Source organism: Nannospalax galili, unplaced genomic scaffold, assembly GCF_000622305.1.
Source record: "Nannospalax galili isolate Female #2095 unplaced genomic scaffold, S.galili_v1.0 scaffold638, whole genome shotgun sequence".
Classification (NCBI taxonomy): domain Eukaryota; kingdom Metazoa; phylum Chordata; class Mammalia; order Rodentia; family Spalacidae; genus Nannospalax; species Nannospalax galili.
Window position 1 is genome coordinate 703,243 of NW_008341884.1, and position 12,936 is coordinate 716,178.

Here is a 12,936-nt window from a genome sequence, read left to right on the forward strand (position 1 = left end):
AACTAGATTGCTACGTGCAGGTTGCCCGCTCCATCTGTGTCAACTGCCAGCTGTTTCGGAGTACCCCTCAGTGTCAGTTCTTAAAGCATCTGCCTCTGTCTACATGAACGTGATTGTAGACAGGAATCTGGATAGCTTTGTAAATTAACAAGCCTCACTGGTCCTTAATTACTGAAAGACAATGCGGCAAAGCCGGAATGCTTTTGCTCAACACCTGCCCTTGAGCTGCAGTCAGGAGAGGAGCCCATGGGAATGTTTTACTTAACATTACACAGGAAAAAGGTGCCACCAGAGGGAAAGCCTGTGCCACCACCAATGTTATGGCAAAATCTTCCCATTCTGACTGACATTTAATTTCTGCTTAATGTTTCTCTTATAACATCCATGGTATGGGTGTGACCAGTCCAAGGAACCCATCCTGAGGAATTTCAACCTTTTGGAAGTTCCTGGGGAAAGCTTTGAGAGAGGAAACCTGCCGCAAAATTGTAGAAGGTTTCAATGTTCATGTAGATGAGAAGGAGCTAAGCAAGACGCGACACACAGGCGAGGGGGCTCCAGTGGGGCAGTTGTGTAAGAACGCTTCCTTGGCCGCAGTGGCTGTCCCCGCTGTCACCTCACCCTGCCAGCCTCTCCCAGCATCCCCTAGGGCAAACCCACCATGTACTGCCCATTCTTGTTGGCTCCACCTTCACAAGGAAGTCACTAAGCTTTGAGGTCAGTGTCCTGTTATGTTTAGCCTCTACCTGTCCAGGCGAATGCCAGGCTTTAAAGGCCTGGGATTCTGCATTGTACCAAGCACCTAGGACTTCTTTTTTTAAGAACCTTGTCCTTTAATTAAACTTTCCATGAAAAGCAATAACCGTGACTAACTGCCCCACCCTCCTTCTGCAGCTAACCATCTGCCTTCATGTGCACAGAATGGGACCCAGGATGTGCCTCCCCATGAGCCCCCCCACCTTAATTGTGGTGTGACTAAAATTCTTCTGGAGTGGTATAATCAACATCCACCCCTTCTCCCTTGGTCCCAATGACAAATTGAAGTACAATTTTGCCAAACTGCAGTCTGGGAAACCAGACTTAGAGAACAGTGGGTGAAGGTTTACTTAAAGGAGTGTGGGGGACCCTCCTAAGCCCACCCTGGAAAACCTTCATCCAAGTGTGGATGGTGGCTTCCCCATCACAGCACAAAGCGGTGGTAGTACCTCATCTAGGTTTCTTCAGCTTGTTGTATACCCCAGCCCCTCCCTCTTGTGCAAATAGGGCCACCTGGTTGGTTGGGGGATCCTGTGACTCTCCTGCCCCTCCTTCCTTACACAGTGTGAGGGTCAACAGGCTTAGCTGCAAAGATCCTAGGCAAGCAGAGCAGCCAAGCTTGGGAAGATGGCATCTGTCCAGGGTCTGTCTGTCTGGGGTCTGGCCGGCTGTCCAGAGTCTGGCTGGCTGGCTGTTCAGGGTCTCTCTGGCTGTCCATGGACAGCCCTGTGCAACACGTAGAGTCAGCCTCCTCCATTCAGCATGAAACAGAATGGATCTAAACATCTTTATGATGACTTCTGTAGTGCTGTATGGTAGGATATCAGTTCAGACGTCAAGGCAAGGCAGAGTGAGGTCTGGAGATCTCTCAGATCAGAATCTGCCTGAAGAGCATAGAGCCCAGGGTTCATCCCAGAGGGGCCCATATTATAAAAGGGATAACTGTCATCTTTATGATGACTTCTGTAGTGCTGTATGGTAGGATATTATCAGTTCAGACGTCAAGGCAAGGCAGAGTGAGGTCTGGAGATCTCTCAGATCAGAATCTGCCTGAAGAGCATAGAGCCCAGGGTTCATCCCAGAGGGGCCCATATTATAAAAGGGATAACTGTCATGGCTGGGCTGAAAGTGTGTTCACAAGTTGTATGGGGTGGGGGGTTAAGGGCAGCTAGAATTCTTTTCTCCTCCTTCCCTGACATCTCCCCAGTTCTCAGATGCAAGTAGGGATTCCTGAGAAGGAGCAGACTTAGTCCCCCATGATTTCATCCGACTCCCAGAGCATTGAGCAAGCAGCAAATGGGTCTCTCCTCAGTGCTGCCCAACCTGCCCCTGCTCCAGGCTCTTCTCTCTGCCTCTGACTACATGGGCCTCACAGTGTCAAGACAGTGATATGCTCTGTTCCCTTGACCAGACCAGCAAAACCTCTGACCTACCAGCATGCTGTTGGTGTCTCCAGAGTCTCATGTGGCTGGCACTTGAGAACACCCTTAAACTGGTGTGATCTATGGTACAGTGTCCTGGTCACAGAAATGTCTGGGTTATTGTAGGTCTTTCTGCAGCTTTTTTTTTTTAACCTACCCAGGAGCCCCTAACAATTCCATCAGGGCCAGGCAATCCCTAATGGAATGTTCAGAGAGCCTTTAACGTCACATAAGGATCCTCTGTGTTCTGTTCTGTAATCCAACACCCAGAGGGTGTCATGGTCAATTGCACAGGATAGGCACTGAGATTTGACTCTGTCCATTAATATGGGATAGTTAACTTAATCCTAGAGATCACCCATGGGCCAGGTAACTACATCACATGTGGTTTCTTAAGAGAAGTGTCTATAAAATATTTTCCTTCTTTTGAAAGGACCTGTCAGTTGACTCTAAAGGGCTGACAGGATGGTCCTAAGTAGATGAGGCTAACATCAATAATGGGCTTTGATTTCTCTAAATTACTTGTTACTCTGCCAAAATGAAAGTGTTAGGAAGTTTGATACACATGCTCTGTACAGTCTAAGAGCAATGGTAATTCCCATTTTTAGGAAATTTGTACTGTCAGAAAATCCCTGCCTCTCCTGCAATGCCCGCCTCCTTTTAAATGGAATAACTGCTAAACCTGTCTTTTCTAAGACTATTTCTGGCTTGACTGAGGAAGAGTTTTCAAATGCTCCTGCTCTTCCTCACCTCAACCCTCCTCCTGAGCCATCACCCCACAGAATGCAGACCTTTTGGTGTGGCCACTGATGTGCTGAGCGGAGCCTGAGCCAGGTGCACCTTGTAATCTCAGAAGGGTGCTCCAGGTAACACCTCTGGCACTTGTGAAATTTATATTTAGTAAAATACAAATAGCTTCGGAGTGGTGGTTGTGGACTCTGTTACAGTGACACAGAGAGACCACTCCAGTGACTGCCCTGCATTTCCTGTCTCTGCTTTGAAACGAAACTACATTATTTATAGATGTGTTCATTGTTTTCTAATCGCTGAGCCAGAGTATGTGATACGAAGTAATGGGGTGGGGGGGCATGACTGGCTCAGTCTGAGAGAAGAAAAGCTTGGTGGCAGCAGCGTGGGATGAACAGGTACATCTGGGCAGAGAGAGTTGAATGTTGGTACTCGGCTGGCTCAGCTCTTCCCCACTTGTATTCAGTCCGGGATCCCAGCCATGGGCTTCTGCTACTCACATTCAGTGTGGCTATCCCTCCTCTGCTAACCCCTCCTGGAAGCTCCTTCACAGGCACACCCAGAGGCATGTCTCCTGGGTGATTCTAAATCCCAGCAAGTTGACAGTGAGGATTATTAACTATCACATGAAGGAATTTCAAAAACATCACCTCCTTCAACCTAAAACGTAAGAAGTGACGAGGTAGTTTTCAATGGGTGATTTTTAGAAATAGTACAGGAAATACTGAAAACTTAAAAACTTATGTCACATCTATGGTATTCTTAAGGTACAAGGTCAGATAATTTACCTAAGGAAACACAGTTAGTAAATGGTAGAAGCAGTCAAAGCCCCGTCCAGGCTTGTTTGTGCTTTCAGCCGCTGCACAAAGGTGGTGAACTGTTCTGTGTGTCTAAGTACAAAGTGATTCTTAGGATCACTTCTGTAGCATGTGAAGAAGGCAGGCAGGGGAGATGGTGCAGTTGGTAAAGTGTTTGCCTTGTAATCAGAGGACCGAGTTCAGTCCCCAGCATCTACATAAAAAGCCGGATGTGGTGGTGTGCACCTATAAGCCCCATGCTGGGGAAGCAGAGACAGGAGGGTCCTCAGGGCTTGCTTCCAGCCAGTCAAGCAGAATTGGAGAGCTCCAGGCTCAGTACGAGGCCCAGGCTCAGAAAATAAGGTGGTGAATGACTGAGAAGATACCTGACATGCACCTCTGGCCTCCAAACACATGTAAACACACATGCGCGCACGCACACACACACACACACACAGTGTGTGTATGTAGAAACACTGATATAAAATAGTTATAGTACCCCTTCTGTCAAATTTTCTTAGAATAGGAAGCTTAAACAGATATACAATGACCCAGAAATAAAGAAAATACTAAAACTATGCTTTTAAAAAAATAATTCAGCATGGATGTGGTGGTGCACACCTTTAATCTCAGCACTGGGAGGTAGAGGCAGGTAGATCTCTGAGTTCAAGGCCATCCTGGTCTACATAGTGAGTTCCAGGCCAGCTGGGGCTACAGGGAAACCTTGTCTCAAAAAGTCCAAATATATATATATAATTCAGCAATTATTGGATTTTTACTATTGAAGGCCACTGTACTGACTTCTGGGATTAATAAAGATGAGTAAGATCCAGGACCTGCTTACAGTGGAGCTTAAAACAACAGTGGTCACAGAGCACACACTCGAAGTGTCAGGATTTTAAACTGACTGCAGATTCTTGCTTTTCCCAGAGGGAGTTTTAGAGACACCCTCGTGCACGGAGTTAGAGATGCCTTCCTGCACAGAGTTCCCTGTGAGAAGCTGTGCTGGTTCCATTTCCACTGTATCACTCAGGTGGAAACTGATGGAATCCTTGAGGACACGCATAGACTGTGTTAAGTGGCATTAATGTCTCTGAGTTTGTAGAAAGTCTAAGTTTCCATTCTAGCTCATATGAGTCATCACAAATGAGAGCCACTGAGCCGTTATTATCAAATTGCTGTGGCTTTCTTTTCCCTCTGCTGACTTTAAAGAATTCTGGCTAAATATTGTCCTGTGGAGATTAATTTTCTATCTTAATTTTGTAAGTCTGCATCTTCCCTTGGAGTCAAGGACCATTTATAAATTAAAGTCAGTGGAGACTTGTGGCATCCTTGGAGAAAGGGTTCTTCTAACCTTAAAATCGGTGGTCAGCCGGGCGTGGTAGCGCCTGCCTTTAATCCCAGCACTCGGGAGGCAGAGGCAGGCAGATCTCTCTGAGTACAAGGCCAGCCTGGTCTACATAGTGACTTCCAGGACAGCTGGGGCTACAGGGAGACCCTGTCTCAAAACGACCGAAAAAAAAAGAAAAAGAAAATGGACTCAGCCTAGATGTCCATCAATGCACAACGAAATATTGCTCAGCTATAAACGAGAATGAAATCATCAGGTCTGTAGGTAAATGGATGGAACTGGAAAATAAATTATAGCGAGTGAGGTAACTCAAGCCCCCAAAGACAAATACCAAATTTTCTCTCTCATATGCAGATCCTAGCTTAAATCATTTGTTTCATGTGTTTAATTTGGAACACAAGTAGAAGCCCCATATGATCCAGTTATACCATTCCTTGGTATGTACCCAAAGGAGTCATCCTGCCACAGAGATCATTGCTCAGCTGTTTGTTGCTTCTCTTTCCACAATAGCTAGAAAATGGAAATGTCTCTCAGCTGATGAATGAATAATGAAAATGTGGTACATTTACACAATGGAGTGCCTGGTCTACATAGTGACTTCCAGGACAGCTGGGGCTGCAGGGAGACCCTGTCTCAAAACGACCGAAAAAAAAAAAAAATCGGTGGTCAGTACCAGAATTTTAAAACAAGACGTACTCACTTTAAAAACATGTAGCTTCTGAAAAAGTGACTTCCAAGCATTTTTGTGACAGAACTTGAATTTGCAAAACCTAATGAACACCGCAGCATGATGCAGGACCTTCTCGAACTCTTGTTGACAGAATGAATCAATGAAAAAGCATTGTGAGTTATAAAGCAAATCTATTTATGTATTTATTTTAGTTTTTGAGACAGACTCTCACTATGTAGCCCTGGCTGATTTGAAACTTGCTGTGTTGATGAGACCAGCTTTGAATTCAGAGATCTGCCTGCCTCTGCCTCCAAAGTGCTGGGATTAAAGGCTTGCCAGGCCTGATGCAAATTTATTAAAACTTGCAACTTTAAAGCTGTAGCTGAGGGAGAGCCACTGCAGGACTCTACTGTTAAACACCTTGTCACCAAAGGCAGACACCTGCATGCAGAGGAGCCAGTTGTGGGTAACTAGACTGCAGTGTAGAGAGGAGGTAAGCAGACACCAGCTTAGGAAGTAGCCAGATGATCCATCCACAGTCGACAGTGATAGACGTACCAAGCTGAGTCCTTGACTTCCATGGCTTCTCAGTCCCAGGCCTGTGGTAGGAAACTCTTTCAGATGTAACTGACTGGTAACAAGCTGTCTTGAGTGCTGAAGAACTCAAACTTGTGGAGTCACTGTGAGTTTTCCCCTGGAACTACACCCCCATAGCTCCTGAGCCTGCAGTGGAGGGCTGGTATCAGGAAGGACTTTTGGCTGCCCATTTAGAACTCACAGTGCAAGTGTGTTGGATGGAGTCTCAGTGTGCAGAGGCCTTGGGCGTCTTGGGCGTGCAGAAGGTGTGGGTGGGGCCCGAGGATCTGTGTCCGTGGTAAGCCGCCAGGGGACCTTCATGCTGATGTGTGGATCACACTGAGAAGCAAGCTTGTGGGGACAGACTTCCGAGTAGTGAAAATGGGCAGTTATACATGGGTGTGGGGCTCACGCCTGTGCATCTCAGCACTCAGGAGGCTGAGCTAAGAGGACAGTCACAAGTTCAAGGCCAGCCAGGGGTACAGAGATCCTTGTCTCAAAAAATAATAGCAGTTATGCTACATCAGAGGAATGCTCAGGTGACTGTGCGAGGACAGCCTGAACTGCTTGGTTCTGTGGTCTGAATTTTTGCATTAGAAGAATGAACCTAAAGCAGGGCAGTGACAGCTATCACGGGGAGTTGTTGTGAGGACTGAATTAGCAATGCTACTGGGAATTTATGAGAATGTCCGGTACACAGTCATTACGGAGTTGAATCATAAATGTACAAGCCCTGTGTTGGTGCTTGGTGGAAAAAGTTCCCCTGGTGGACTAGGGCGAGACCCTTTAGGCTGAGTGTGCCTTCAGGCATCCTGTTCTTTAGATTATATTTTATTCTGACGTTTATAATAACTTGTATTTAACAAAAGATCAGTATTTGGCGCTGGAGAGATGGTCAGTGGTTAAGAGCACTGCTCCTGTTGCAGAGCACCTGGGTTCAGTTCCCAGTTCCCAACCACCTGTAACTCCAGCTTCAGGGGCTCTAGCACCTTCTTCTGGTACCCATAGACACCTGCACTCATGTGACACACACATAAATAAAAGTAAAATAAAATCTTAGAGAATATACTCAGTCCTGGGGTGCCATTAGAAATGGGAGCTCAAATCATCTCCAGGTTACTGTGAACCCCCTCTATAGTTCTTCTGAGGAACGACCCAAATTGGCTCCTCTGAGGGCCAGTGTTTCTTGTTAACAGACTTACACTGTTCAGGAAAACTCTCAAACCGTGCACAGCAGGTGTGTTAGTTACTTTCCTTCTTGCTATGACCAAATACTTGGCAAGCAATTTAAGAGATGAAGGAGAAGGATTTCTTTTGGCTCACAGTTAAAGGGATACAGTCCCTCTTGGTGGGAAAGGCATGGTGCAGGAGTGTGAGGTGGCTGGTCACATTGTGTCCATAGTCAGGAAACGGGGGATGGCAGGCAGTAAAGCTAGTTAATAAAACCTCAGCCCCCACCCCTCACTGTGACCTCCATCCTCCACTTAGACTTCAGGACCTCAAGGTTCCACAGCCTTCAAGAATTGTGACTGCCACCAGCTGGGACCAAGTGTTCAGATAATGAGCCTCTGGGGACATGTCACATTTGAACCACAGCAGCCGGAGATGGAGGGAAGTCAGTGACTAATCTTTGATACCTTTTCAAAATCTCTTTCCAGTGAGAATTCAGAAATGGAAATAGACTGTCAGACCCTGGCACAGTCTGATGTAACACATGTACAATAAAATCCAGAATGAACCACCTGGTCTTTACTAAAAGAAATGAGATTTTTAAAGTCTAATCAAAGTATTAATGAAAGATGTCCTCCCCTTGCCTCACCTGCAGGTCCCAGGAGAAAACGGAAGAAGCAATTGTGTTGTTGAAAGAATCCATTAAGTACGGTCCAGACTTCGCTGATGCCTACTCGAGCTTGGCTTCCCTACTGGCTGAGGAGGTAATTGTTTCCATTAATTTCACAAGCATTCCTTTAAACGTTCTTGTCAAGTATGTCAAGTAATGTCAACACAGACTTTTATAGAGAATTTAGCAAATAATTGGCAAGCTCCTGTTGGACGCTGGGTCTGCATGTCAGTTTGTTCTCTGTAGATGCGAGAAGCCTAGTTTTCCCATTCTGCTGCCACCTGTGTGATGTGAACTTCAGGAAAAGACAGAATATTGTTGACCTGTGATGTGCTCTATCAGTTTGGGACAGTCTGTCAATAATAATAGTATATAACAGTCACTGTTTTTTGGAAATCTTTTTTTTTTTTTTTTTTTTTGGTCTTTTTGAGACAGGGTCTCCCTGTAGCCCCAGCTGTCGTGGAGCTCACTATGTAGACCATGATGGCCTTGAACCCACAGAGATTCAATTGCCTCTGCCTCCCAAGTGCTGGATTTAAGGGAGTGTGCCACCATGCCCAGCTTGAAAATATTTTTAATAAAAGAATACTTAAAAAAATATATTAACCCCCAACCCTCGGTGTACACCCCAGTCTTTCCTTTCTTCCTCCATGCCCCGGGAGGCTCCCTTTCTGTTCAGAGTTTTATAGTTGGGGCTTTGATGTTTCTTCTAGCCACACACCAACTTGCTCCCACATTCACTGTTTTTATTGCTCTTTACTTGTGATATTTTCCTGGGAAGTCACCAATGGACTATAGTCTCGGAACTCAGCATGAAGCCAGCTACTGACAAACATGACACTCTCGTATCTTAATACCTGCTAGAAAATAACAGGCTGCAGGACGGCTCCTAGGATGCCCTCGCTGAGGTAGAACGGGCTGCAGGACGGCTCCTAGGACGCCCTCGCTGATGTAGAACGGGCTGCAGGGCGGCTCCTAGGACGCCCTCGCTGATGTAGAACGGGCTGCAGGGCGGCTCCTAGGACGCCCTTGCTGGCGTAGAATGGGTGTGTTTAGAATCCCTTCCCCCTTTCACTTCTCTGAATGACTTCAGACAGTTTCCCACCTTGTTCTGGGGAATGCAGATGTAAGTCGCCTTCTATAAACTGATGGTGGAGCTTGCTGCAATGACCTTGATAACTGGTGTATTCTGCTGTCACACAATTTCCAGGCTGCCGTTAAAATCAAACTCAACATCTCTGAAAGATGCCTAGCAGCTTTCAGTCAACTTACATGGAAGGAATGATTTGATTCCACACAGTTACGAAGATGTGATGTACATTTAAATATTTCAACATTCTGTAGGCTGGTGGTGGTGCTCACCTTTAATCCCAGCACTCGGGAGGCAGAGGCAGGCAAATCTCTGTGATATCGAAGCCAGCCTGGTCTACGTAGTGCAGGTCAGCTGGGATTACAGGGAGACTCTGTCTCAAAACAAAACAGAATAAAAAAAAATGTTTGAAAGTCCCAACAACTAGCAAAATTAGAACATTCTATGGATTTTAAGTGACAGAAATAATAAACTTAGTGCTCTGATGCAGTCATTCCCCAGTGTCTGGAAGAAAAGGCCCAGAAGCTTTCTCAGATGCCAAAATCTGTGGATGCTCAGGTCCCTCAAGAAAAATGCACATCTCCAAATGACTTACACTTAGCACAACGTAAATGTTGTACTGCATTGATTAGTGAACAAGGACAAGAAAGGCCTTTAGTGCAGATACAATATTTTCTGACTATTTTAACATTCTCTCTGAGGGGGACAGTTCACTGGTGCATTGTGTATGTGTGTTGTGGGTCCTCCTCAGGCCAGCTGTGAAGACCCTGACCTGGATCGGGTCCCCTGCCGATTAGGGGGGTAGGGGCAAGAGGCATGGAGTCAACACACAGACACTAAGAGTCAGATAGAAGCAAGCACTAGGTGAGGTGCTGCAGGCTCATTTAATGCAGGAGGGGGCAGGCCTTATATTTCCCTTTCTCCACCCCCAAGTCCCTTTAGTCAAAAAGCGTATCGTTTTCTACTTGGTCCGCGCTGCACAGTCTGTTTACGTCAGCAGTCACTAGGCTTGCCAGCAGGGTACAGAAGCACAGGCTCCTTTTCATGGGCTATTTACGGGCCAGGAAGTGAAGTGAACTCTCACTGAATCCCAGGGCTCTGGGTCCATGCCATCTTTGGAGGCCTCCTGCTACATTTCCACCCTTTTTCTTTTAAAAATGACTGTCTAGCGAGAGCCTGTAGGCAGCTCCACCTCGGGATGACCCCAGGATTATGGACTGTGCCTGTCTTAGGTTGTCCTATCCGGGCATGAACCTTACCCATCAGTGGAGCATGGGTGTACACATCCATGTCCTGGCTTAGGTTGATTCAGCCCGACAGGAGTTTACCATCATTGACTACCAGCTTTCCAAGGGGTATCATCCCAGGTGATCAGTCGAGGTAGGGAATTATCTGTAGGCAGCCTTGTACATCTGTGTGAGCCAAGTCTGTCGGGCTGCATAGGGCGGGTTGAAATCATTTTTGTGTATTGCTCTGAGGGCCTGATACACCGAGTGATTGAATTTTTTCTGACTGCGGGAACGAAGAACAAGGCATTTAAGAAGTAGAAAGAGAAGAATAATTATGCCTGTCAGGAGTAGGTAAGTGACGATCCAAGACGGGTCAAACAGTGCTTTTAGATTAGACCAGATTTTCTCTAAGAATTGATGTACAGCGTGGGGAGTGTGGGTATAATTTAGAGCAACAATTTGATTGGTTAGTAATATAGAGTAATTAAGAAACTTGATTCCAGTGGCCATGAATATAGTGCGCGAGTTGTAGGTGCGCTTCAGTAATATTCTGTACTTTATAGGGGGTGAGACAAGGTGACCTAAAGCAAGGGTCACAGGCTAGCAGAGCCATGTCTTTGGTAATTGCCAGCTCTTCACTTAAGAGATCAATCTGTTGTTGTAACACATTAATTGCCTGATGAAGATGCTGATTGATAAGGGACTGAGTATGAAAGGTAGAGGTTTTGGAAACGACCTCGTTGAGTGTGTCCACAGTAGTGGAGGATTGGGTGATAGCCACTGCAGCAGCGGCTGCACCTAATGCAAGGATGATGGCTGAGATGAGAGTGACAGTGACCCCAAAATCCTGTTTTAAGTGGGGGGGGGGCATGTGACAAGGCTGTCCGCTCGATAAGGGTAACAGCATGGAAGTGGGTTGCATTGGTGACTGGAACCCAAAGGGCCACAGGTTCATGCATAAAGAGAACTATGTAAGCGGGATGGTTTCAGCAGGCCGCCAGTACACAAGTAGTGTTGGTATTGGAGCAATTGCGTTGTCCCCGAGGGTCGGAGGTAACATTGGCTAGCAGTAACGCAAACGGGCTGCACGCAAATGGGGGTAGGGGTCCAGGATACCGTGTGATCAACGGATGTAAGGATTTTGTTTTTGGCACAAGTAGAGGGATTGGTGTTAGTGTAAGTGCCGTTGGAAAGCTGAAGGCCCTGCTGTGCCAGTAATGGCCTCATGTCCATGCAGGCGTGCAGGCCACAGAGGTCCCAGTTACCGAGTATTGATTCGCAGTTGGTATGGGAGATCTTAATGCCGCAGGGATAAGTGGTGGCCAGCTGTCTCCAAGATACTAGGGGGTGATCAGAGGGGGAGCGGCTGAAATGGCAGAAGGGAGGGATGGCATGGTTGGGCTTAGAGAGGCATCTCTGCCACGGTATGGGGAACACAAGGAAAAAGGATACTAGGGAGTGTGTGCGTGGACAGTTGGGGAGTGGTGGGCGCAGCATAGCAGGGCAAAATGGGGGCAGAGGGGTGGCGGCCCCCTCTGCCTCCCCTGTTATGATTGCCCCAGTGCAGCGAGGACCGAGGCTACATCGGTGTTGTTGAAGGTAGGGGAAAGGCCTTTGAGTTTAAGCACGTAACCCGAGGAGGCAGTGCTGGCATAATCTTGGACGGTCAGGTTGAGCAGCCCAATGCATGAGGATGTGTTGTTAGTAGTGAAGCATAGAGAGTTATTTAGGGGCCAGGAGCCATTGAGTGATTCCCAGGAAGTAACTGGGTCCATGGTGGGGAGGCCAAGCATAGAATTAGCTGAATAGAGGGTGGGGTAGGCTGGGGAATGAAGCAATAAGGGCAAGAGTATAGGCTGGGAGGGGACCAAGGCCCAGAGATCATGGGCTGTAGCAGGGGTGGGGAAGAACAAACCAATTATCCAGGTAGTGGCGAGGTCTCTGGGGCCTGGGGGTCCTGTTGGTCAGTTCCTGGTCTCACATCTCTCGCTGGAATGCATACTGGCTTTGTTTCTGTCTGAAGAAACACACAAGCATAGCTTCGCCCTCTTGTTAACAAGTGGGAGGGTGGTTGCCATTGACATGTTATGGGGTCCTTCCATCTCACTAGTGGCAAGGGTGTAGGCCTAGGTATGGTAGCCCAGTGTTTGTAGCCCGGGCTCAATGCATTTTCATTGAAGGACAGGAAATTAATGCTGAATAGAGTTTCAATTAGAGTCAAGTGTGGGTCCGTTTTAGACTCGAGGTAGCAAATTTTTGTAATGTTTCTTTGAGGGTCCTATTGGCCAGCTCCGCAATGGCCTGTCCCTGTGGGTTATAAGGGATGCCGAGGGAGTGGCTAATTTTCCATGTTGACAGGAATGATTGGAATTGTAGAGAGGTGTAAGCTGGCCCATTATCAGTTTTTAGGGTCCATGGCCCTCCCATTACCAGCATTGCTGATTTGATTGCCTTAATGGCAT

General features: G+C 46.9%; 1 protein-coding gene across 2 annotated transcripts in view; it reads left to right on the top strand.

Moving 5' to 3' along the window:
- The window catches only part of Tmtc1 (transmembrane O-mannosyltransferase targeting cadherins 1), a 220,634-nt gene that overhangs the window by 183,705 nt on the left and 23,993 nt on the right, over window positions 1-12,936 (top strand). For both annotated transcript variants that reach the window (XM_017799233.2, XM_017799234.2), the window contains one exon: window positions 8,141-8,249. In XM_017799233.2, the coding sequence (XP_017654722.1) occupies window positions 8,141-8,249 (109 nt within the window). The remainder of the gene's footprint in view (window positions 1-8,140; window positions 8,250-12,936) is intronic.